We start from the raw sequence: 27,105 nt of genomic DNA on the forward strand, positions 1-27,105 counted from the left end.
GGGGCACACGGGTGGGAGGATTAAGTATACACAGCCAAGCTGTGTGCACCGCACACGAACCAAGAAAACAAGCATGTGCTGCTGCACGATGAACGGCGCTCTTGTCAAGGCCGGGTCGGCGTTGGCCATTGGCAGCGGAGAGGGCCACCAATCAAGTGGCTACAATCAGCGGACAGACCCCTCCGCTCCGCTATTTCGCGCCACTACGCGAACCACTCACCGTGAAGACGAATAAGAAGAAAACGTTTGTGGCGATGCTTTCCCGCATCACCTTGAGAGTTCTTGGTCTGCGCGCGGAAAGGACCGGCTGGCTCGCCTATTGTCGGGTGTGGTGACTCAGGCTGTAAGCGGTGCCTCATTACATATGCACAAACTCTTTGGCAGCGCCTGCTATTCTAGCACCGAAATGCTTGCCCTCGAAGGCCATGAAGTTAATTCTTTGTGTACTGGTGGACTTGTGGGCCTTCTCTGTCCCACACTTTGTCCCACTAAATTAATGCAGCGTTGTTAAGGCTATGTCGCACTTTCAGATGTCGCCACCACTGCAGCGTGGGAAATGGCGCCGCGACCAGACAACTCCTTTACTGCAAATCTGAAATGAGCGACTACTCAAAGAACACCATCGTAGTAAAACATTTTGTCGCCTTGGATTATGTCTAACAGCGAATGTTGCTTTCAATTCTAGAATCTAGTCAATGTAGCGAATGGTCGACAAGCACGGCACGAAGGCAACCCCGGTTGACCTGACGTCTTAATCGACACACTCTTGAGTTTCGACAGTGGCGCACTTTTTTAGTGTGACAGAGCAAGACTACGTCTACAGACATTATAGATACTTCCCTAGACAGTCCTCGCTACCCCTAGTCCTCGCTATAATTTACAGAGACAATCACTCGCAATCGCGATAGCGCGCTTTGACCGAAGACCTCTCACAGAGGAACTTATTTTAAAATGCCGCCATCACAAGCCATCCCAGCAGAGGGCGATGAGCGCAGTGTTGCGGTTTTTGAGGGTGACAGAATTGGACAAGCGGCTGTAGCCTGAACAGATGTTGATAGTGCTGCAAGTGTTATTGTGCTGTGCGGTGACAGTATGCGGTGACAGTGACTGATTGTGATTGTGTGTCTATGGTCCTTTCTTTCCTTATCTCTACTTTGTTACCACTTTACCTCCCCCTCCCCTCTCTCCCCAGCGTAGGGTAGCAAACCGGATCTTTTTCCCTGGTTAACCTCCCTGCCTTTCCCCTTTCCTCTATCTCTTTCTCTCTCCCTAGACAAGCAATAGGTCACGCGAATGCCTGAGGCGCGTGCAAAAGTTCTAGGACTTAAATGACAAATAATTATAAATTAATTATAACGCCCTTGTCTCTACATGGCAGCGCTAGGTCGTCTGGGCATGCTGCCTCAAATTCATCCCCTCGCGCCGCGACGCACTCAGGCAATACATCGCCACAGCGACAAATCACCGGTCAGGCTCTGTTTACCAGGCTATGAGCGATGTCTCACCGGGGTGTCGACTTTTCCATCACGCTGCCTACCCCAATTCTCCAGCTATAGTTCAAACTCCACGCATCTGGCAGTTCCGTCACCCGCGGGCCATATCTTTCCTTTTTCATCAAGCGCTTAAGAATCGAGTGACCTCACGCTGCGCTGCAACAGCTCAATATCTCAGTGTAGCACCATAAACGGAGAGACTTGCTTTGTTTAGCGCCTGCTAAGAATACATTTGCCGCAGCGCAGTGAGTATGCTAAGCTTTCTACATTCCATAGAAATAAAGCGCGTCTTATAGGAGCTTCATCATCTCCATCTTTATTAAATGGGAAATATGAGAAGTCTGGCTAGGAAAAAGGCCGGCTTTTTCATCAGCTTGCTTAATGGGCAGAAAAGAGTACAAAGGTTAGTTTAACTTACAAAACAGTGTGAAACCTCCATAACGTAACCACAAAACAATAAGAGGGCACGTATACAGACCCCGGAGAAAGCAGCGAATAATGACAGGTTCAAAATACATTTGCGACATCTATAGTACAATTGAGTGCATTTCCTAAGCCGAAACATTGTGTTGATCTTTAACATACATGGGGATACTAAGGTTCGTCGAGGTTGTTCAGTATCCCAAGACGGAGGAATTGCAGCCTAAACAAACGATGACAGGTGGTGTAGGCTGCGCGTCTGAAGTTTCGCAAACAGCGACTCTTCATCACGCTTAGCAAAGTCGATGCAGCGAAATTTAGAAACGGTATTGAAGAATGCAGCCAGAGGAAAGCTGTTGCTCCCACGTCCGAGGTTGTCACCTAATACCTAACTCGGCAAATTGTGCGATGAAAAAACGCTTACACCCAACACGTGCAAGCACTGCGAGAGCGTGGAGAAAACACTGTAATCCGTCGAGATTACCACATAGGCCAGTATAACGGAGACACTCAACGACAATTTGGGCTATTAGGCAGCACGCACGCGCATGCGCGCTCGCACAAGATACAACAATACGAAAACGTGTGTGCTCCAACGAGATATTTACTGTAGAGGGCGCTACGCGCCATGCGTTTTATATATCTGGTTGTCGAATAATGGTGTGTGCATTCGTCCTGTCAACTCGGCTCCGAGTCGCTTGGGTAGACGCAGCTAGCGTCTGTCAGCACCCCACATCGTACGTGGTGGCAGAGTGGGATGCTTACCAGACGTGAGTGAGTGAGTGAGTGAAATAGCTTTATTAGGTCCAGAGAAGACGCAGGGGAGACTTACCAGACGTATCGCAATTTCGAATGATGCGATCAGTACGCTTACCCAGTGCAGGGCCTGCTTTGTCTTGCGGCTGTTTCTGCGCATTGTGCATTGTGATAATGACGAGTCATTGAACAATTGGATTGGCGATCAATATTTTCTGTTCGCATATCCTCCCTTTGCAGAGTGTAAGCTTCAGCACGGCTGTCGGTGAGCGTTCGATAACTTACATAGAAATGAAGACTGAAGGTTCTGCCAGGATTTTTTTATTCAGTAACTTCTCATACGCGCCTCCAAGGCAGCGTTCGGTGCGTTGTCCTAACTGTTAAGCGCGGAGACCCGTATCCGTACAATAAATAAAGCAAAATTTGAATATTTAATTACTTGTAGATGTACATAAAAGCGAATACTCCAGGAACGAAATACTTTCAGATTTCATAAAATATTTTAAGTTTGTCGCAAGCGCTAAAGGAATATTGTGACAGAAACCGCATAAGTGCCTTGTGTACAAAGTATGGCTCGGAAATATGTAGCCTGAAGGAAGCTGGCTATTAGCTTCAACAACTCTAGATTTCTGACAACGGGTTTCGGTAACATTCAGAAATGAATCTTTAGAAGGCCATGCTTGACTTTATTGAAATGACGCCCGTCGTGAACGCCCCAAAGAAAACGCGAGGAGCGTCTTGGGCATGTTCCCGCCAAGCGTCAGTTATCTGAAGTCAAGCATGAGCTTCAATTAAGGTACATTCATAGAGAAAGGAATATTGAACAAGAGCGGACACTCGGCGAAAATTGGAAACAGGAAACACGTCACGCTATACTTTTAACATCGACGAATTGGGGTCGCGAGCATCGAGAAAAAGAAGAATGTGAAATGAGATTAACAGCAATTGTTTAATTTATTTTATTCTTTCCCGGAAAAATTAAAAATATCTGCGTATAAATTAAGTTAAACTTTGCGGCTTACTTCCGTTGCCTAGCGACAGGCGAACCGGCGAATGACGAGGCAGATGTTCGCGTCATTCGTCAGACACGCCGCCGAAGCGAGAGCGACCGGCCGTGTATCTGAGCGTCGGACTGTTTGCTCACCCGTGTGACTGTTTTTCTGTTTTGGGATTTAGCCTGTTTTCATGGGCACCCGGCGAATTCTAGCGTTCGTTCGGAACTGCGACATGACGAAATTGCACTATTGGACAACGGCAAGGTGAGAAACTTTCTTTGACAGTCTGCGACGCATTTCGAGCAATTAGGCTTATCTGGCACCTAGTCTAGACTTGAGATGCAGTTAACGAAAAACAGCGTGGCCGTCGTGGAGCAGTTAATTTTAATTAAAGAATCGTACTGGGAGATGTTTGCGACGCTTCCTGTAAGCCTTAACTAATTTTAACTAATTTCAGTAGTTTTTGGGCACGCTAGCATAGACGCGACACACATAGACGCGACACGCGACACATAGACGCGACACGCGTCACAGCACAGGGTGCTGTGGACAGGTGACGCAGTTTCGCGTGTACTGAATGTGACAAGTTTCGGCCATATTGGCGCTTTCGCTGACCCCCAACATTATTGTGACTAAATTGGTTACTTCTTGGGGTACTTTTCAAGCGCAGTGGGTGCGCCTGGCGCTGCGACGCAGTTAGCGAAAAGCAGCTCTGCCGTGGTGCGCGGTTTCGCGCTTTAATGCACTGACAAGTTCATGGCGCCGCGCTTTTCTTTCTCTGACGCCCAACATTGTTGAAAATTATTTTGAGGCCCGCTCGCCGCGCCTGTCGTGACGCAGCAAAAAGCAGCTCGGCCTTCGCGCTTTAATGCATCTAGCAAGATAAATTTGCGGCCCTTCCTCTGGCGCCCAACGTTACTGTAACTTATGTTTTGTTAAATTAAAAATGTTAAAGCTAATTGCCTTTGTTCGTAATCTCGTCCGTTCGCCGCTTTCGCGCATGTCGCCTCTTCAAGCGCTTTACATCAATGACACATGCTTGTCATTTACGTTTCTCAACAGATGTCCTCCTGTAGTGGCTCGGACGGCAGTTACTGTTGTGTACAGTGGTGCCAAAACAATGGAAGAACGAGAAAGAAGCCCGGCACCAGTTTTTTTCGTATCCCACAGGACAGCAGGTTTGTTGTGTTGCAATTTAGCAGCGCACTGTTTCTGCTGCTTTAATGAAAATATCCAGCAATGTCGCCCGATTATAACATTTATTTAGCTGAAGTAATCCAGTGAGGGGCATAATGTGTACGCTCTGGAATCAGTTTGGGATTCTTAAAAAATCATGAGCATTTACACATTGCAGCAAATGCATCTTTTTTTTGTGGTATAAGCGTGCCATTGTACCTGTAACTTAAGTGTTGTGTACCTCTTTGTGAGTATCTTGTTATAGAAAATTTGCAAAATGAAACATTCTATCGCATTAAGTGGAACATTCTAGAGGCCCCTACAGCTGTTCGGCAATTTCAAAACTAGTGTACAAATTTTTTTTTTATAACTAATGTAGCGCATTTGAAATTCCTGATTTGTCAAGCATGTACGCACTCATGCAATAAAATGCTTGATGCTTATTGTTTGTGCCATACAACATGCTCTTTTAAAACGTGCGCAGGTCGACGGCATGGGTGGCATATTCCCGCAGAGCCGACCTTATGGAAAAGCCGGCAGGTGTGTTGTACAAGTCATACAGGATATGCAGCGACCATTTCACTGCAAAAGATTTCCTGGACCCAGGTCGCACGCGACTCATTAGAACAGCTGTACCAACAGTTTCCTCAGGTACGCAATAGAGCAAAGTTCCAAGTGTCAGCACTGTCTTGGTGCACTTTGCTGTAGCTCATGTACGTCTCTGTGTCGTCAAAGAATTGCTAGTGGTAAGAGTTTTGTGGCAATTATTTCGACCTGAACCAACCTCAGGTGAACATTTTTTTCTATTTAGCTTTTGCAGATGCTGCCGATGTGCCATCTGTTGGAGGTTTCGCTGTTGCATCACATCAAAACACCGTTCCAGAGGACCATCTGGAAAAGTCTATAGGCATCAGCACTATGTTTGAAGACCCTGCTTTGCAAGGTACTGTAGTGTCCTGTGTTTGCGACTAACACTCAGTGTTGCCAATGAATATAGGCTGCAGCCGTCCTGCAAGTGAGGAACAAGCTGGTGAGGACGTCCTACATAAGTCATCCGAGCAAGGCTCCCTCATGACGGCAAGCCATGCTGCTAAAGGTGAGTTTGGTGTATAAAGTTAAACTTAACAAAGTGGCAATGATGGGTATTTTTCCAGCAAGCCTACAACAGATGTCTGGCTGCAACACCCCTGTGAGCGAGCTAGGTGCAACGACCTCCCAGGTGGATATGTTTGGCAGCAGTTCTACCGAGGATGAGCGTTGTGCTGTTGATGGTAACTATCATACATTTTATAGAGCAGACGCATAGTTCTTTTAACAACATTATTGTTTCAAACCAGGGTGTGTTGAATTTGATTTTTAACTGAATCTGAAAAAGGTTAACCTGGCGATATAGATAAGGCATTTCTCTTTAGAGACTTTTTATGGACTAGTCAATATTTAATTGTTTTTCAGAAATCTCTCTCGACGTCTGTTATACTTTCTGCCTGGAAAACAGCTAAAGTTATTCCGCTATTCAAATATGGTAGTAAGCAGTCCTTACTAAACTACAGAACCATCGTTATAACGTGTCATTCTTGTGAAATACTTCAATGTGTAATTTGCGAACATATTGAATTCTTGGAGTGTAATGGTTTATCTGGTGCTCAGCACGGTTTGGATTTATCACTGCAACCCAGCTTATTGAATTCACTACCGTCGCACAGGCCCCATCAGGCCCTCTATGCAGGTGATCGAATTGATGCAATATTTATTGATATTTCAAAAGCTTTCGACACTGTGTTGCACTCTGAATTGTTCAAGAAGCTCACTGTTATTCTTAACAACAAAGTGTTTAACTGGATTTCTTTTTTATCCAATCGGTCTCAGTACTTACTATGACGTACTCTTTAGGTCTTCTCAATCCTCCACATGCAGTGTAACGTCTAGTGTGCCTCAAGGTTCACTATTGGGTGCGCTTCTATTTTTGATCTTAATAAATGATCTAACAAGTAATGTTCCTCTTAGAATCTGCATTAGGCAGATGATTCTGTATTGTACCATACGATTAAAACTCGTCACGATCACATCATCCATAACGACTCGTTTGCATCACTTCAATCATGGTGTGACTTGGCAGATGCAAATCAACTTCCAGAAAGTTGTACCTATGTCATTTACCAAACATTTTCCGCCTTCTCCACTTACCTATTCGTATAACGACTACCCTCTAGGAGATGCTTCACATCGAACTCGTGCAACCTAGTGCTTAGGCTGCTTGCAACGCATATTACGTTCATCCCCACTTAGCACACGACTCCTCACTTATAAAACGATGGTTCGTCCAATACTGAAGTGTGGCTCTGGCGTTTGGAATGCACACAAAATATCTATCAAAAAAAGTGCATCTGACAAGAAAGCTGTGGGCTTCGTTTATCGTTTTGACAGGTATTTTTTGCCCATTTCCCATCTTAGTTTTCAACTTGCCAGTCTCTCTTCTCGTCGTCACTTTGAATCTTTCAGGTTTCTTTATACTCTTACTCCCCACAATTCTCCATTCTCCTTACTTGGCAAGTAAGGGAAATCTAGACCCAATATCACCAGACATCACCATGAGTTGAATACGTCCACTTGTCACCATCATACCGAAGCGTTTAGTCTCCCTGTCCCTTCTGATATTGCGGAGTGCGCTGCCTGGTTACGCAAGATCTTTACCACTCAATGAATTTCTATTGTATATTAGTCATGATGTTCTGTGCTCTTTATGCTATTCTATGTATTGTATTTCCCCACTCCTGCGATAGCCCTTCTGAGCTGCAGTATATCGAAATAAGTGAAATTAATAAATAAGTCCTTAGTCGACCATAACCTTTGAATAACCATTACATACTAGGTAACTGGAAGGTCAAGGTGCGATATTTAAGAGTACTGTTGAGATTGGAGCACGCTCATAAAGTGCACAATCTTTTAGGATGATTCTTCTTGTGACATATATTTTCCATATATGTGTACTATGATTGTATCATTGTTAAATTGTGTGGTGGACACTGGCACTTCTCATATCAGAAATTGAAGCTTTTATGAATGCTTGTCTGCAGAAGCATGAGCTTTGTAAATGCGTAGAGTGATATCTCTAACAAACTCTGTAAACACATGACGTACAACTTATAAACTATGCAATATTTATTTTGTTTAAAGAGCACAGTGGTATTAACTGTTGATGCTTAGCATTTTGTTAGGTCTTGCTGTGCTAGTTAGGAAATAATTGTCAACGCACAAGCTACCGTTGCTTTGTACTTTCAACTATATTGGCAGTAAGTGAGGGAGGTAATGCAAAATTGTGCCAGGCAAGTTCTTGTTAGCGTTGTAGCTCAAAGGATGCTTGGGATGCATAAGCTGTTTGGGTAATATCTTGCTCTGTGTTTTTGTGCAGACGCCATTTCCGAGGTGTCCCCAAGCGCCAACATTTTCGATTCAGCTGAAAGACCAGTAGGAAACTATCCCGGTAAGTGTTTGGTTCATTTAACGCTAGCCAAAGGCTTTGTGGATTTTCTTCAAGATGGGGGGTGTTCTTGTAATAGTGGTTCATTTTAATAATGGAAAAGTTGAGCAGCCGAAGGAAACTCATATTGTTTGATTTTTGTACTATTTACTCGAACTCCTTCATGAGTATATGCGAGAAAGGCTCCCTCATGGCTTTGACACAAAGCAATTTAGATCTACTTTTAATTGTGTTCATGGAGGCTCTGTGTAGGAATTGTACCTGCGAACAATGGTTATATTTGGTTGAATGTATCGTACTGTTTTACAGTTTCATAATGAGCTGTTCAGTATGAAGTAACCAGTAAATTAGTGTTGTATCAAGAAATTGTCGAATTGTTGTACACGTAGCTTTATTTATGCGTGCATATTTTTTGTATCTTACAGTTGCTTGGAAGAGCGCAGTGAGGAGCTCTCCGTCAACAAAATTTAGGGCGACCGTCCGGCGACTGCAGTCCAAGCTAGCAAGATGCCAGCGGACCATCAAACGGTTGCAGAAGAAGCAGAGCAAGCTACCGCCATCCATTTCGAAGGCACTGGGCATTATTCGTCCATCAGTGACAGAGGAGGTTTTTAAGCTTTTGTGTACACACCTGCGATTGCAGCAGAGGGGAAAAGGCAAGCGCTTCCCTATCTGGCTCAAAAAGTTTGCCTTGCATTTGAACTTCCGTGGACCCCGTGCATACCGTTTTTTGGCACCAATTTTCTCTTTGCCAACACAGCGTACTCTGAGACGCTGGTTGTGCAACTTTAGGATGTCACCAGGAGTGATTCCCGGAATTATTCAAAGTATTTCTGCTAGCACTCACGCATGGAATGAGCGCGACCGAGTATGCACCCTCATGTTTGATGAAATAGCTTTGAAAAAGAACTTATCCTATGATGCCGGTGAAGATATTGTGCATGGGTTTGCAGATGATGGCATCGAGCGGTCATCAAGTATTGCCGACAGAGCCATGGTTGTGCTTCTGGCAGGTATATCTAAGAGGTGGGTTCAGCCAGTCGCATTTACGATAGGGCATGTTTTGACATCGGCAAATGTTATTGATAAATTACTAATCTCGATTATTGAGCAACTTAAAGCCGTCAGAATTGTTGTCAAAGCGGTAATCTGTGACCAAGGCACGTCAAATATCAGCTTGGCGCATAAATTGGGCATCACGATTGGGAAACCATATTTTGAAGTTCTAGGCGAGAGAGTTTATTTTATTTTTGATGTACCTCATTTGATCAAAACGACCCGCAACAATCTCCAAGCACATGAGTTGGTCATTGGGAAAGAAGTTGTGAATTGGTCGCATATTGAACAACTCTACAAATCTACACATGAACTAAGGTTACGATTGGCTCCAAAGCCAACAGAGCGGCACATATACCAAAGGCCATTTTGTAACATGAAAGTCAGCAGAGCTGTACAAGTCCTGAGCTCATCAGTTAGTATTGCAATTATGACACTGGTTTATGTAAATGAGCTTTCCTCTTCAGCTGTAGCTACAGCAAACTTTTGTGACCGTATGGATAAGCTATTCGACACATTGAACAGCTCCAGCCCCCATAGGAATGCTCAGAAATACAGATATGCCATAAAAAAGGGGCAAAATGAATTAATTAAATTTCTGAAAGAACAGCTTCCATGGATTGCTTCTTGGAAATTTTCTGGCAAGCGTCAGCCGCAAACAATCACTGGCTGGCAGATAACAATTCAGGCTGTCATCCATCTTTGGGACGATCTCTCGGCCAATTACAACTTCATCTATCTGCTAACTCGTAGGCTCCAACAGGACCCACTAGAGAACATGTTTGGGCACATCAGACAAAAGCACGGTTGCAATACTAACCCAAATGTGTCTCAGTTCATTTGTGGTTTAAAGCATATTTGTATTCAGAAAGCCTTCAAACTCTCTGAGCAGGGCAACGTAGAAGAAGATAGATCTAAACTCCTCCATGAAGTGTCGCCGTTCTCTCTAAATAGCACCTCTCTGGTTGATGTAGTCGAATCAGTTGGCCCTGATAACTTTCCGTCTCTCGAAGACATTTCAGTTCTTGCAAAAGACATTCAGTCGCATATCATTGACGATTCAGCAGCATATTACGTGGCAGGCTATCTGGTCAAAGTGTTCCTGGCAAAATCATTCGAAGGGTGCACTTGCCGACAGTTGCTGCAAGGTGACATAAATTCAGTGAGTGCCGAGCACCAGTATTTTACACTACTGAAGGCTTATCACGTACCGAGCAAACTATTTGGAAATTTGACAGTGCCATCACAAAGATTGTTCGATTTTGTTCAAGAAATGGAGACCCACTTTCTTGCCGTGATTGAGGCTACAGCGCATCTTGCACATGTGTGTGATGTTTTGTATCAGTATCTGTTTGGTGTGGGGGAAATGGAATTTTGCTGCATTGCATGTCGCCAGAGATTTGTCAAAATGTATTGCCGGATACGTCTGTGTTGGCATGTTCGATTCGTAAACCGCAATTTAGACAAAGTTAGGTTTCATTCATCAGTGTCTGGCATGCAGCTTGAAAAAGTTAAAGGTTAATGCAGTACTTCTTTTCACCAATGAACATATACTTGGCATTTAAGGTCTGCTAGGGCTCCCTTGCTCAAATTGAATAGCATTTTGGCAGGGTCACACTATTGATACATTACAAGTGTGTGGTGGTGGTGGTAGGTGGAGGGGGGCGGTGGGGGTGGTGGTGGGGGGCGGGGGTGGTTGTGGTGGGTGGTGGCACCCTCCGGAGGTGCAGCAGCTCCTCCGGGGGAGGGGGGGGGAATGGCCCTACAGAATGCTATTCCTTGTGATCACGGCACCCACAGCAGGCTCAAAACAATTTATTTTAACCTTTACCAAGTGCCATAGTATAGAGCAGTGCGCACTGGTGGTTGCCTCAAAAATGTTACTCTTGCCTGCGTCCGGCTGAAACGTTTAATGCTTCTATATTGATTTTGCACACCTTACTGAGCTGATAAGGAGTGGGTAAGGATTTAAGCCCAAAGCAATGCAGTTGTCTCAGCAAGACTACTTTGTTAATTGGATATATAACGCCAAAAGTATATGAGGACGTGTGCACGAGGAGGAGGGGGGGGGGGGGTTAGGTTGTGGAATGAGGGATGGGGGGGAGGGGGCACGGATTTAAATGTAAAGCAATGCGGTGGTCTCAGCAACACTACTTTGTTAATTGGCTATCTAATGCCAAAAGTATGAGGATGTATTCACGAGGAAGGGGGGTGGGGTTAGCTTGTGGATTGAGGGATGGGGGGAGGGGGCACGGATTTAAATGTAAAGCAATGTGGTGGTCTCAGCAACACTACTTTTTGTGTTAATTGGATATATAATGCCAAAAGCATGACGATGTGTGTGCGAGGGGTGTTGGGGGTGTTAGCTTGTGGAATGAGCGATGGGGGAGGAGGCATGGATTTAATTAAGGGCAAAGCAATTTGGTGCTCAGCAACACTGCTTTGTGGGTTAATTGGATACGCAGCGGCGACAGTATACGTGGATATGCGTGTCATTTTTTGTATTTCAGTTTGCTTGCAGCGCGCAAAGTGAATTGCAGATAGATGTATGGTTGGTGTGAAAGCTGCTTTCTTATGAAGCGAGATAAACATTAATTTTTTCTTTTTCTCTAAGGTTCTGTATTGTATTCAAAGCTTTGTTTTGTATGTATCAGCATTCGTTTTAATGCTCCAAATGGACTGCATACCACGTTTGTTTTATTTTGGGGGTAGAGGGCATGGATGTATATTTAAGTGCAAAGCAATGTGGTGGTCTCAGCAAGACTACATACTAAACTGTGTGTTAATTGGAAACGAAACGCCAAAAATATACGTGGATGTGCGTGTCATTTTTTGTCTTTCAGTTGGCCGTGCAAAATGAATGGCAAATGTATGATTGGTATGAACGCCGCTTTTTTATGAAGTGAAATAAACATTACTTTTTGTTTTTCTCTAAGCTTCTGTAGTGTACTCATAGCCTCATGCCTTGTGTTATGTATCAGCATTCTTTTTATTACCCCACATGGACTGCACAGTGTTGTATTTTGATGGAATGAAATAAATATGGAATTCCATTGAAAGCTTATCCTAGCATCTCTTTTCTGGAAATGGCACTGTTGTACAAACCCTGCCTGACAGCTGCCTTTCCGTATATTTTCACATCCTACAAAATACTGCTTCCCGCCCTAAGCAGCGCGCGCCTGTAGAAATAAAAAGCACGCGCATTAATGGTACGAAAAGGGGATCAGCGCAGCAGGCGCCACGTGTACCAGCTAGTATTCAAAACGCGCGCGCACAAAACCGAAACCGGAAGTGTGCTTCAGGTTTTAACATCGACGGCTTGGTGCGCTGCAGTCAATTCGGCCGCTGGGCTCAATGGGAGTGTCCCCTCTTATTGTATATTCCTTTCTCTATGGTACATTTCTTAACACGGGAAAAAGTTTCAGCTGCACATTGCCATTACTTATTTGGTGCTCTGATTTAATTCGTAACGGCATGTAAGAAAAATGTGTTAATGATTTCCTTATTATTATTATGGCGAAAGTTGGCTAGCACCACTAACAGCGCCATGATATATGTTTTCTCCAACCTCTATCGATTGTGCATGTGCGTGCGAGGATAAAACGTAAATCATGGAAATTGTGCCACCGGACATATATGGCGCATTCCCTTTACACAACAAAAGTGGAGGCAAAGAACAGAGCAGTACCACAACAAGAGTGCAGCTGCTGCTGTCCCGCTATGACGTTCCATACGCTCCGAGAGCAGGTACGAGGGCGAGAGTGCAACCCGTGTCTAGATTGTTTACCTTCCCGCCACGATTATAACAAGCACGTCGCTTCACAGTCGCCATTGCTGCTGCACACAGAGCCAAAACGACGCATACGCGACCAAAATATAAGGATATGACGTGTTTTTGTGTCACGTGAATTCCTTCGCATTCAGCCTTTCCCGCGGTAGAAGGTCGAACTGTTCTCGACTGCTCTCGGCGTCACCAAACTGCTTCGGTTCTTCCGTTAGAAGTCGGTTGCTCTTGGAATGACACTTTTGGTGGCGCTTTTAAGTACTCCTGTTTGCGCAATGGAATTCGCTAACAGATTTCTCATACCCGGTTCTTTTATAATATTACCAAAGTTTTCAGATATTTTCGTGTGGCATATTTCACAACACTACTCGTCAAGGTCGACTACTCAAACAGGTAGACATCACTCCTACTTGAAATCAAAATGCATAATTTGTTACCAAAATTTTACTAATCATGCAGTTTTTCAAATAATTATTTAGGCGCATATTACAATGAACGTATTAAGCCAGTGATTCGTGAAAGCACAGCCACTTAGAAATAATGTCAAAGATAGCATGAGTTATGAGGTAAGCGCTGTAATATTTGTGGTGAAACTGCACGTTACTTACATACCCTGCGTTGTGTTTCAAGGCACCGTTCTCCAAAACTAAACAAGTTTCTCTGACTTAGACATATATCATGGCTTTGTCACGCACATTTTCTTTTCTTTTTGTTCCGGGACATGCCGTTAACAGCGGCAAAAAAATGGAAGTGAACACTTGAAATGATATCGTGTTGGCGGGCGTTTTTGTAGGCTATATCAAAATTTCACTCATAACATAAACGGTTGTAAACAAGAGCTTTGAGAATGCAGTCACAATAGAATTGAGATATTGAGAAGATATCTGATGCTACGCTGCACTAAATCAATCAATAATCATCACATGCACACATTTTAGTTCATTCAATAAATGCGGCTATAACGCATCAAAATGTTCACTTAATAGAAATGACATGGTAATCATGAAGTAATTGGTTGATAAATATAATTTCATTTTACTTGCGACACGTAGAACGGTGGCCTCAATTAAAGGGTTGGCCGCATATTCTGCCTGCTTTACCCCAAGTAATATTAAAACACTATGAAAGCGTGCGTCAAGGGGAAATTTCGTCTACAGTCTCTGATATTATGATGAGTCGATGACAGCTATTTTGTGTAGGATACATATATTTAAGACATATATAGCATAACGTTTCTGCTGGTTATTGCAACTAACATATTAAAGAAAAGGATTTGCCAATCCGGCCCTGCGAAAGTGGATGTCCAGCGAAGCTTTTGAAAACCACCACTACAACTACTAAGGGGGTGTACAATACTTTATGGCGTTAGAGTAATGGCTGTAATGCAATTTCAGAATATTGGTATATAGCGCTGGAAGTAGCGGTAATTTTGACATCACGCCGCCGCCCATAGCGGTTCTGCCACAACATTGGAATCGGTTGCTCGACTGGGTAAGTTATATACGAAAGGCTAGTGACGTAACTCCCCGCGTCGCAAGCTCCCATCGCCGCGGCAGCTTACGCAACATTAATCTATACGGGAAACGTATGCGGGGTACACTGCGTTCTTCGCATTCTTATCAGGAGCGCCTTATCAATAATCGTGCAGTTCGGATGCTTCTTTTGCGCTTTTTCTTTATTGAAACGACTGCTGTGCTGTAGGTTGTATGCGCGCTATCAAACAATCTATGCACTGTTCACGTGGCTGAGTGTTTGTAGCCTCTGCCTTACGGAGGTATGAGCTATTGTATTATTGCTTGCTACCGGGGTTTGAGCCATTGATGATGAGTTACTGCTTGTAGCCTCTGCCTTACGGGGATAATGGCCATTGCTCTTCCCTGAAATGCCATCGGGATCGGCCCACAATTGTTTTTCGTCGACGTTACGCCATGAAGAAATCCGGCTATCCTAGCCATAGACAGCTTCGCTGTAAAACGTAAACAGTGTGGGCATTACGGCTGAAATGCGCTTTAGGTGTTCACGTTGATGCAAGACGGAAATCATCTTAAAACAATGCGCGCAGATTCGTGCGCTCTCCAAGAGGACAACGGCGTATTGGTGAAAAAATAAAGACGAAGACATGATGGCACGTGACTTCGCCGCACACACTCGCATCGTATATAACCGTTGTTGGGAAGTACTGGAAGAAGAATAGGCGAAACTCCGCTCGAGAAAAAAAAAACAAGTGAAGAAGGCATTCTTTTTCTCCTGTTCAGAACGCTGCAGTCAACTTTTTATTTATTGTCAGGCAAAAGTTAGCCCACAACAAATAGTTATCTCTGAACACCTTGCATTGTTCGTTACAATTGGTATTGCAATAAAGATAATCGAAAACTGATTTTCAGGACGGGATGTCTCATTGACTGATCACGAAAAAGAAACGCAAAATATATATCTTAACAGACGCAAGTACGTGTAGCAAGGAGCAGATGCAAATTTAGGAAATAACTGAGAAACCATTTCCAAACAAATACTTGAATATGCAGCCCGTGCACCACTCTACAGAAACAATAAAAAAAGACACGCAGTATAGCACGTGCAGATAGAAACAGGCGGGTATCAATTCGCTATATATGAAGCTACGCAGTAAAAACAGTCTGCAAGGTTTGTAGTTCAAATATGCGCATCTCTTCTTGTTAGTCCGTACATACTTATGTAAATATAGTTTGCGGCAGATAGCGTAATTGCAGTCCTTGAGCTGGATTACTCAAATCGGCTGACATTAGTCGTACAAGAAAATCTAAATGCAGATTTGGCTAATCAGTGAAAATTCCCAACTTTTGATAACTTCGTTTGAGACACATATTGCAACTGAAAAAATTCAAGCCGATGAGCTTGCAGGGCATACGCGGTTAGAACGGATTCTAAGGATTGCATGCATCTTGAGGTATGCTTCGTGAAACATCCAGTAAATATACATTGTCGTTGCACTTACTTTATTAACAAAACAACCCTCTATGCATTGAAACACTAAAGTAAATAGAATGACCATGCATTTCGTCATAAACTTCTGAAATTAATACCTTGAAATAGACGTCATCCTGAAACTTCTTTCCGAAATGATTCGCCTTGCAATCTCACCGAATGCAATTCGTAAATTGCAGTATGTGCCGTGAAGCAAGTAATGAAACAGTTCATTAAGAAATGTTTATTACTTAATTATTCATTTGGATGTCTTCTGCAAGAAATGTCCGCCTCTGAGTAATCCAGCTCAATGAATAAAAATGGGACGTGTGCCACAGGCGATTTTTAAAATCTCTGCGTTTCATTAAAACAAACATCCAGTATTTGATATCTGCAGTCGCTCAAGCCAAGTTCGCTTAAGCTAGATGCAAACATTATGTGAAGGTAAAGACCAACCACAGATGTTTCTGTGGGCCCACAAGAAGCATTTGAGCTTATAGTTTCAGAGGGGCAATTTAACATTTCAGTTTAAGCAAGTATAGAACATACTATAGAATCGATCAATTTAAGCATTTCTAATTAACAAGTTCCAATGCTTCGGGAAGGACAATGAGACGGGGATATAAAGAAGAAAGAAGAGAGAGACCCTTAAACCCAAGAACGTTTTTTTCTTTGGAAGTCTCCTTGCTCCAAGCATCAATGCGTAAGCCACACGTGCTTCGTCAGCCAGAAAGAACAGCAACGGTGTCTTTCTTTCTGAGAAACCTCTGTAGGGTTCCTTCGAAGCTTCGTTCTGCAGTCGGCTGGATGAGTACTTTTCCCTATCGGGAACTTCCCTACACCCTGCGGGCTTCGGCAGAACTGATTTGTCATATTCAGAGTATTTCTTCTAACTCCTTGTGGAAGCACTGGATCTGTTTGTGAATGAATTGTAACATCCTATATTCATGTTCATTCCAGCAAATTGATCACAGATTGCGGAATCTCTCATTATAATATATTGCTCGTGAAACTTGCTCATCCATAGTGAGAGGCACTGATGAGTCGAAGCGACACCAGAAAAAGCAGGACACCTTTAATGAGCCAGACGCGCTACTGAACCTCTCGAGTAATCTGGTAGCTGTGCACCTCGCGCCACCTGTAGCTCTCACACGGTGCACGAGCTGGACAAGTCATCTTCAATTCTCGCAAAGACCGCACATTTGCTGCCCGCTGCACACTAAATCTTCTTCACGAATGCAGTTCCGCAGCAGTGCTTCTTTGGTACCACTAAAATTTATTTAGAAATAAACTTCGTGAGAGGCCAGAGACGACATTCTACAAATGTCCACCTAGGGGTCATGTACATGCTGCTGCTTTCGAAGTGCTGATTGGCTGGCCTGTAATACCAGCGAGAAGGAGGCATGCGCCCCAAGGCCCAGCCAATCAGCGGCGGCCGGAATCGACACTCCACAACGTACTGTTGCAGGATACCCCAGGCCAAAAAGATTTCTCAATTTAATTTCTCTTCAACAGACTCATGGTGAACTTGTTTAGAGAACACAGGATCAAAAATACGTACAGCGCGCTCGAATCGCCACTCTTTGGAAAATTAATCAAGACGTGCGCAAGCCACCTATGTCCTCATCGACGCCTCGGGGACTATCGGTGAGTGAAGAGAAGCACGCTATTCAGAAATGTCGTGACCGGCAGACGACACGCCTTAAAGGTCTTCAGCAACGGTATCGCGAGTGAGAAATGATGCACCCCTCCATTCATCGCCGCGTCGCCTTGCTAAGCAACTGCAAAATTAAGCCTAAACAGATAAGCGATATTACCAAGGGTAACGAAAAGAAGTCAAAGAAGGAGGCTCGAAAGACGCGTGACATTCGCTGGGTACCGGAGCGACACATTGGCACCTCAATTGGGCTCCCCGTTTCATTTATCGGTTGTGAAACCTATGCTCGTGCCGGCGTCTTCCATCCTTTACTTGTGTGCCTCGTTTCATCGTTTCCGTTGTAGTCGGTGACGCGTACTACAACAACAACGAGACGGAGTGAGGAAAACCTAGAGATAGAATTGTGGCAACAAGGGAAGAAGGTTTGAAAGCAAAATGATCAAGTGAACAGAGGTCGGATGTTGAGTAGCGTGTCTCGAGTGCTTCATCCGGAAGCAAAGAGGAGGCCCAAAGCCATAGCGACGAGTGACAGAGTAAAATAAATGTGATGTACGAGAGATGACAGTCTAAACAGGATTCAGTAAAAGTAAAGCAAAAAAAAGAGCACGTGGTAGAGGAGACGCGAATCCTATACCACCGGTTCGACTTTGAATAACACGTGCCGTAGCAGAGTACAAAGAACTTCGCCGATTCAGAAAATCTAGCTCGAGGATAAATTGCAAGGAAAGACACCGCAAGGGCGAATGTGGGAAAGAAGGTTGATTCAAGAGTTGGCCGATCGATAGAAAGTGCGGTATGCAGAAAAGATTAGAGTACTGAAGGTAGATACTCTTTTTTTTCTATCCTACGGCGAAACTTGCGCTTAGAGAGCAGCTCCAATAGACAGGTTGCAAACAGAGAGAAAATAAAAAATCACAAGTTGATCGACAGGCTGATGAAGCAGTGGTTATTCTATTTCATTCCACTTCACTTTATTTCGTGTTACGTATTTTTTTCCCGTTTTGTACCTGTTCACATTGTCACAAGTCTATCTTGAAGAACTTCGAGCCCGAAGAAATGGTGATGTGCCAAACCTATGAGGCCGGATGATTTTTTTTTTCTTTTTATGACTAGGCGCGCTCCATGACGCATCAAAGCTTCTTCCAGGGAAGTGAAAACTAGTGATTGATGGGCGAAAGAAAATCGAAGCGCTATATATGTGTTTGAAGAAAAAAATTGCTGCACGGTATATTTATAAGAATATGTATCTATGTGCAAAGTTGCAGCAGCAGAAGGAACCAAATTTGAGTGCTCTGTTAAGTGTTAAGATAACAACAAGGACAACAAAATGCTCCACAGGAAAACCAAAAACACCCTGGATGCATATCCGCATGAACACATTTCCAAAGTGATCCTTTTTTATTATTTTATCTCCCTTCGCCCAATTACTCCCTTTTTTTTTCATTTTGTTCCAAGGTTCTGTGCAATCATAGGAATAAATCCGGAGGACGGGACAATTTTGAGCAGGCAACTTAAAAAATATATATCAATGCCATCTCAAGTTGCAAATAGAAAGCATTGGTAACCTTTCTGACGACACACTGTGTGCATGGTCCATAGAGACACCAAATGCTAAAAATATTAGTAATTATATATAAAAAATTTCTAAATATCTAGTTGGGTGGCGAGTACGAAAAGCAATTGGGGAGTGTCAGAGTAACATTAAGAAGTGACGCGATGAAGCCTGTAAACAGTAAAAGTCCCTGAATCATGACGTTACAGAAATGGGTTGGTTAGAACAGTGGCTCTCGCGCGTCAGAATGACTCCAAAAAGAAAAAGTGAAAGCGCGCTTCTTCTCGAAAAGCATGTCAGGCCAAACGCAATAGTCGACGGAAGCTACCGCATAATGCAAGAAAAAAAATTATTCGTGAATGACCGAAGTTTGCAGCGGATATTTTTCGAAGTCTAACGCAGCATTAGTGCCAGAAAACTGCTTCACATGGGGTAAACAAGAGGTAAACATCTCAAACAAGTAACAACAACGTGCATTAGTGAGCAGATAGAGTAAATTCACAATTCCCTAGGTGTGAGCACTATTGTCCACTCGGAGTAGGCACATGATCATGACCGCAACAATGACCTTGCGGACCACATGCATTGCTCACTCTTTCTCTAGACCCATAACTCCTCCTGTTTCCCTTCCTTCTGAACTCCGATCTACTTTAATTTGTCTAATATCCATCGTCGAGCGTAATAGGCGTGCCCTTGTCCCTATGTGTTCGCTCCCTTCCACACAATCTTTCTCGCGTGCAGGAAGTCTCTGTCCAGAGACTCCACGCCAGGCCGCACCTTACACCAGCCATCAACTGTGCTTAGGGTCAACAATACGAAGACAGTGTCCAAAGTCCTCGGCTCCTACATCTGTAGCGGATCACCGCCATCAACTTTAGACGTGCCCTGGGACAAGCCGATGCGCTAAAGGAAACTGAGGTGGTGTGAAACTGAGCAATGATCAAGCATGACACTATAAACGATCGCTTATGCACAACACATTATATAAGCCACTATTGCAATATCTTTATGAAACGGCCTGCATCCTTATATTTAGTTGCATACTGAAATTACGCACCGTGGCAACCCAGGTGAAATAAAGACAATAAAATAAATAAGTACAAAATCTGATGTTGTTGAAACACAGAATAGATAGAGAGGAATGCCCCCTCCCCCCTTTCTTCTTCTGTCTGGTTCAGGGTGAATTCAATTACAATGTTTATTAACGTAACAACGACGACGCAAATTTGGGAGCGTTTGTTTCCTAAAAGTCGTTCAGGAGCAATTCGTTTTCTTTTTTTTCTGTTTTTCTTCACATAGCACGTAAATGTGCGATTAGCTGCAATTACAAATCTACAGTAACAAAAACTGAGCAAGTACTCTGCAAGCTGATATGAAATTATTGAAGGCTGTAATGCTCTGTTAAGCCTAAGCACAATACCTCGACGTTCATACCCGCTGGAAAGCTCGTCGCCTCCTAAGTATGGGCATTTAACCGACCGTAATGCAGAGATTGGGCGAACACAGAAGAAAGTTATTAGCTGTACTAGAGAGGCCACAATAAATGGAATATTCCGAAAGTGCCATGGTACATACAAACGTACAGCTTTCGTAGCTGCTTCAGTACATAAGTCTTAAGATCAGCCGTCCTCATTATAACTCGTCTCAATACTTTCACTTCTTTTTTAATATTCTACAGTGCAGGGAGTCGAAGAATAGAGCGTACAAACTCAGGCCGATCCACTGTCTTTACTGTGAATGCAATCTTTCTAATTAAATTCATGTTTTACAAAATGACAATACGATTATGAGGCACATCCAAGTGGGGGACTCCAGAATAATTTTGACCATCTGGGCTGTCTCACCATGCATGGACGTTTTTGAATTTCACACCCACTGAAATATATACTGTTTCTGTAAGATTAGACGACTCCTTAAGGCTAGACTAACAGTAAAGTACATGCGCTAATGCAGGTGAAAACGTTCACTTTTTTCATCTTGTCGGTTCTTGTAAATCCACTCGTTCGTGCACATTGTGCACACAAAGAAATTGTATAGCTATGGACAACGTTGAAAGACCGGAAAAGAAGGGGGAGAGAGGGAATCCCTGTATAGAAATAAACAAACATCAAGTAAACGCTCGTACGCCACGCCAATATAACCAAAAAAAAATCCGACAACTAAATCACATGCTCTCCGCTAAGGACGACAAACAAGATGCCAAAGAAACATGGCGGACAACTCGTGTAGCCCATGCCTTTTTTTTTCTATTTTCTGCCTTCGCGCCAGCCTAGAAAATGTCCTTCGCGACAAATCACCCAGGCCAACGAGTTCAAAAACATCAGACACTACAAAGCCTACCCGGTCTGAGTAGGGACTTCCTTCTGCCTGTGGGCAATTTGTTTTCGTTCGCTATCTCTGAAAGATGTTCTTGAGAAAGTTAATCTCGTCCTGTCGAGATGTCCACAGTGGGAAGATAAATATCAAGAAAGAAATTCTCAGTGAAATACCGAAACACGCCCTTTTTCCAAGAAGCAGAAGTCCGTACCCAATCTCCAAAATACGTTGGTGTTCCGCATGACACAACGTGACCGGAGGCCTGAGATCTTTCGTCAAGAAACATATAGCTCACTGAAAAGAGCGAAATTAGCTAACATTTGTGCGAGTATACTTGATTTTTTTTGTTGCTTTCACTTTTTGATTGACACAGGTGCGTAAACACCCTGAAGGACAATTTAGTTCTTGGTATAGCAGAAAGCGACCTCTAATTATGAAGCCACTGGTGCCATGAGGTCCCCAGTGGTATCCATCGGAAACGTCAATTTTGTGTTCATTATAAAAGTTATCAGAGCACTTCAGCCTTTCCTTTGTTATAGTAGAAAAGGTTGTTGTCTAACACGCATCTTAATCTAAGTGCATAAGCGCTTTTCCTTTTGGCCTCATTGAAATAGGATCGTCATGGCAGGTAATCAAGCCCGCGACCAGGTTCTCAGCAATCGAACGTCATAAACGCTGCGCCACTGAAGGTGACACTTCAATTTCGCCCATATTACGAAAGCAGTTAGTACGCCATGGTGTTGCTATTTATTGGATGCTGGTCAATCACCATGGCAGGCTTCATATTAGTGAAAGCGGACGTTTATTGGGAAGTCATTCTACCAAACAAAAGCTTTATGCATTCCGCCAGTGTGGCCAAGACTAGTGACCGTTGGCTGCGCCGCATATATTAAGTTCCGGAATCGCTGCTATGATGACGAAAAGAAGTTAGAGCTCGTAATAATAGCAGTTGCTTACCATTATTTAGTGTCGAATTTATTGTGGGAGACTACAAACCCTGCCTTTGAAAGGGCCCTGTCGTCAATGTGGAGCTAGAGATTGATTATTTAGGGTATACATTTAAAAGATCCTGAAAGTCAAGCGGCACAATAACCATCTCTCCGCATCTAGGTACATGACGCTCACTAAAAGCTATGCACATTCGGTGATTTTAAGTTTTTCTTTTTTTTCGATGAGTAATGTATGGCTTAGATGTGATTCCGTTAGCCGTTTACACAGACAGTAAGATTTCATGAGTATGTGAAATAAGTACTCCGTTGAACTCATGGCCCGGCACTCTCGATTCACCACGTTTTGGAACAAACAATAGTTGAAACACTTCCCGCGTACTTCAAATTTTAACAGCAAGAGTATGGAACGCATAATAAGCTGTGCATGTTTCTAAAAATGCGTGTGAAAAAGTGATAAGTCGACGGAGAAATCGATGATTGCCCTCAACTCAAGCGATGGCTTTTATTATTGCGTGCATATAATGGATAGACTTAGCTAAAACTCAAGTTGGTAGTTGCCCCCGTAAGCATTTTCACCTACCGACAGGATGTACAGATCACTCGAGTTCAGCAATGCCTTGAAGTTTCCACAAAATCAAGAGTACAAACACTAATATTGCCTTACCTTTTTCTGCAGTTACCTAAAACCACAGTGTTGTTGAAGTCACTACTACTTTCACGACTACTTTTTGCCAATTGTCGTAACCATCATGGAGAATACGAACATCGCCGATTATTCTTTTAGCAGATTGTAGTATCAGTTTATTTTCTAGGCTTTTTTCCACTTTAAGACTGGCACTTCGCAACTAAATATCAGAGCCTACCTGTGGTGTTGAATCGTCATAATATGGAGACATCTTGGGAAATTCTTTCTCTGCAGGTGCTTTGCTGAAAGCTTTTTTCACAAATATATTGCTTGGTAGCGCCTTTCTGAAAAAAAAAAGATTACAACACAATTGGGAAACGCCTGTCACTTGAACGCTCAAATTTTCGATACCTGAATTTAATGGCCTCGGACATGCAGGCATAAACGTTTCAGGTGCGATCACTACGAACCAACTTGGTAGCTTCGACTGAGTCATAAACAGCAGCCCTGTTAAACGCCGGATGCGTCGTATTACCTTTCACCATTAAGATAATGTGGTCTTTTAAAGCTGGCTCTCTTCTAAGCCATACGGGAGATTTAGAGGCGTTATTCGGCCGCAAGTGGCAGATCTGATATTTAAAAAAGCTACAAAGTTAAACTATGTGGAGAATTAGGCTTCTGAGAGTCTTTCAGATGCAGCCTTCATGGCTCTCCTTGCTGTATTACTTCTCCTTTTCGTAAACTCGAGACACAAAATGACCACATCAGAAACGGGAACGCCATCCTCACGTCATAAGTCCGTTTGCGGAGCATGGTGAAAAATGGGAAAATTTTCGCTTCTTTTAAAAGTAGGCTTGCTTTTGAGACTTCAGCATGTATGGGCCTACCGATGAAAGTGAATACAGGGCGAAAATACGGAACGAAAGTGACGTAAGATAAACTATCCTTTCTGATTTCCCAGCATCTCGCATTTTCTGAGTGCGCCGCCAAGCTATCCTCTAAGGGTGTGCGGAGGGACGCGTCCAAGGCATCGAGGAGTGTGGACGCACTCGCATCACGCTCCGCAATTTCCATGTTTTTCGTGTGGTCCAGTTCTTCGAACCTACGAAAAGTGCACCTCATCGTTTCCGGGAAGTCAAGCGGCAGCCAGGGAGGCCAGAATTTTGGCCCTTGGACCATTTTTCACGGAAATACCACGAAGGGATTGCTACCTCCACAAGTGAGCCAGTGTAAGCCTACCGACGAGTAGCGAGCGGCGGCAGCCGCGACGCCGGCGGCGACTCCGCCGCGACGCCGACGCTGATGGCGTCTCAAACTCCAGCGCGTTGTGCGAAAAGCGGTTCAGCCATAGAGGAAGAAAAAGACTAAGAGCGGACACTCCGCGAAATCTGGCCTCAGGAACTACGTCACGGCTACGTAACGAACTATTGCTCTCATCAAACGCCAGGGGACGCAGGCGCAAAAAAAAATAAAATGTAATGAATTCTGCTCAATCGCTTTACAAAATAATAATTACACACCCAAATTTGGCGTGTTTCTGATACATAAAAGCAGAATTTATCGAAGACACCTTCCGTGCTTTTTGTTCTTCATTCGTACTGCCATCAACACCAATCTGACCAATCACCATTCGTCCATCGAGAAGAAATCAACGACACCAGCGGCGTGCCAGCGGGAACGTCTCGTGAACGTCGGCTGCGGCGGTGTTCTTGTGTGTGAGAAAGGTGAGTCATGTTTTTAAGCGAAGCTTGGAGTAATTGACTTGTGAGCGCGACGAGGTTCGCTAAAAAAAGCAGTTTGCGGCTCTGTATGAGGCGGCTAGACGCGAACAATGCGAAAAGCATGCCCCCTCAAGAAAAGCGTAGCAAGAGGGCTGTACTAGCTGTACTTCCTTGCTATCCCCACCGAGAACGGCATAATCTTTCTTGGTTGCGTTCCGTGAAAATAATCAAACTAAGCGAAGCTGCCATTAACTTGCACCGGTTCACGGCTGTGCACTGCACTGCGGCTCGCAGCTTGTCAGACGCCATCGAGACGCTGCGTCTCGGTTTGCAAGGGTAAACCGTTCTTGCCCAGCGCCGTTTGCGATAACCGCGGTATCGGCGTTCCATTGAAATAGTTCGTGTTGGCGGATTAAAAATGATCTGCTGGACAACGCTTAAGGTCAATATCATGAATTGCACATTTCAGGAAAATTGCGGTTTCGAGAAAATTGAATTCCTAAACCGCGTTTAAATGATCGCGTCACGGTTGACGGTCTTTTCGTTGGCCCGTTCTAGAGGCTGACGAACTCTGGAAAGAACATAAAAGACGCCACACTGATTCAGACTGAAAACGGCTTTCCGGGGACGGGCGCTACCTAAATAAAGAAAGCAGGATGTTAGGCACGCTGTAGCCAAGTTTTGCTTGCTCGTTTCCCTTATAGAGTAAGGGCTCCTGAATATTTTAACGATATTGCTTGCAAACAATGGCATGTGACATAAACAGCGAGCATAGCTTATTGCGTTTGGTACTTTGCGAGGTGTGTATCTACGGCTCCGCACGGACGGACGCTGGTGAATGCGTCTGTGCGGATTGTTTATACAGAAAAGTAACGGTGGGGAAAAGCGACCAATGATTATTGCATGTACTTATTGCGGCGGCCGTGTTGGGAAGTACTGCGCATTCTAGTAATTTTCGGTTCCTTATCAGGTTTTCGTGGCGAAGACATTGCACAACGTTTTGTCGCGTAGGCGTGGCGAGGCGCGCATTTGAACAAAGGCCTCGTGTTTGGACGTTTCGAATGTATCTTCATCACGCTTATGTGAACTGCTATTTTGCCTACCAATGTACTCCTTATACTGAGTACGTACAGGGGTGTCGAAAATTTCCAAGGCCGCGATGCCCTCCATGGGATTAAATAAGATGGCGGCCTGGGAACTTTTGAACACCCTTATACGGGGTATTAACATTTATCCTTGTAAGTCCAGGTTATATGGGTCAGAGGTCAGGATGTGTCGGTGGTTTTATATTCTGCATCGGTTCGCTATTCATTCAAAGCGGTTTCCTGGTACAGTTATGACGTGTACATATGTTTTTGGTAATTAATGAAGCGTGCACTTATTGATATTTTCAGACCGTGCTGATGCCATGCCGTCCGGCGGTCCAAGCTACGGCAGCTGCTGCTGTGTGTCGTGGTGCTTTGACAACGGCAGAACCCAGAAGAAGCCTATCTTGACTTGGAATAAAAACATTGCGGAAACTCTGTCTCTTTGATACATATGAGCGCTTGTACCAAAACACAGAAGACAAGCGCGATGGATAAAGCCGTAGTGAATTATGACTTCCTCTATCTCCATCTGTTACAACTTAATCGAAATAAAAATTGCGTCACTACCTCAATTCACACCAAATATTGAACTAGACAAAAGAGTGAATCGCTAAATCAAAGGGACAAATAAAAGCGTTGCCATTTGGGTGACGAAAAGTGGTCTGAAATGGCAAGCTTCCACGACAGCCCAACGTCGGTTACGAGGGGTAATCCAAATTTCGCGCCAGGGAAACCGAAACAGGAAGTGCAGGCCAGTTGCTCTCATCAACCGCCAGGCGCGCTAGGTTCGATTGGGCCGCTGGGGGTGTATGGGAGTGGCCGCTCTTAACTTTTTTTCTTTCTCTATGGTTCAGCGGGAAGAGCCTCGACCAGCCATGATTCCAACATCCGACCGCACCAGGCGATGACCACAGACGCAGAGATAAGCCCATCACCGTCCACCGTCAACAGCGGTGAGAATACGACCGACAAACGCATTCAAGACGCCGAAGAGGGATGGACCACAGTTGTGTCCGTCAGGGAAAGAAAAATGCAACGGAGAGAACGTGCGCAGGAGCACCGGAAGAACGAATCTCCAAAGAACGCAGACAAGCC

The 27,105-nt window shown here is 44.1% G+C and overlaps 1 protein-coding gene and 1 long non-coding RNA gene across 21 annotated transcripts in view; one reads left to right on the forward strand and one right to left on the reverse strand.

Annotated features, from left to right (window-relative positions):
* LOC135909142 (roundabout homolog 2-like) overlaps window positions 1-27,105 on the reverse strand; it is a 402,696-nt gene that overhangs the window by 177,624 nt on the left and 197,967 nt on the right. For 10 of the 20 annotated variants that reach the window (XM_065440970.2, XM_065440963.2, XM_065440964.2 and 7 more), the window contains one exon: window positions 23,440-23,545. The exons of the other annotated variants lie outside the window; for them this stretch is intronic. Coding sequence is in view for 4 of the 10 variants with exons in the window: in XM_065440975.2 (XP_065297047.1) it covers window positions 23,440-23,459 (20 nt within the window). In the remaining 6 variants the exon portion in view is untranslated. The remainder of the gene's footprint in view (window positions 1-23,439; window positions 23,546-27,105) is intronic. 20 annotated transcript variants of the gene reach the window in all.
* On the forward strand, window positions 24,547-26,442 carry LOC135909167 (uncharacterized). Its single transcript, XR_010566626.2, has 2 exons — window positions 24,547-24,925; window positions 26,317-26,442. It is a non-coding gene; the product is annotated as an uncharacterized lncRNA (long non-coding RNA).

Source organism: Dermacentor albipictus, chromosome 4 (assembly GCF_038994185.2).
Source record: "Dermacentor albipictus isolate Rhodes 1998 colony chromosome 4, USDA_Dalb.pri_finalv2, whole genome shotgun sequence".
Lineage (NCBI taxonomy): Eukaryota > Metazoa > Arthropoda > Arachnida > Ixodida > Ixodidae > Dermacentor > Dermacentor albipictus.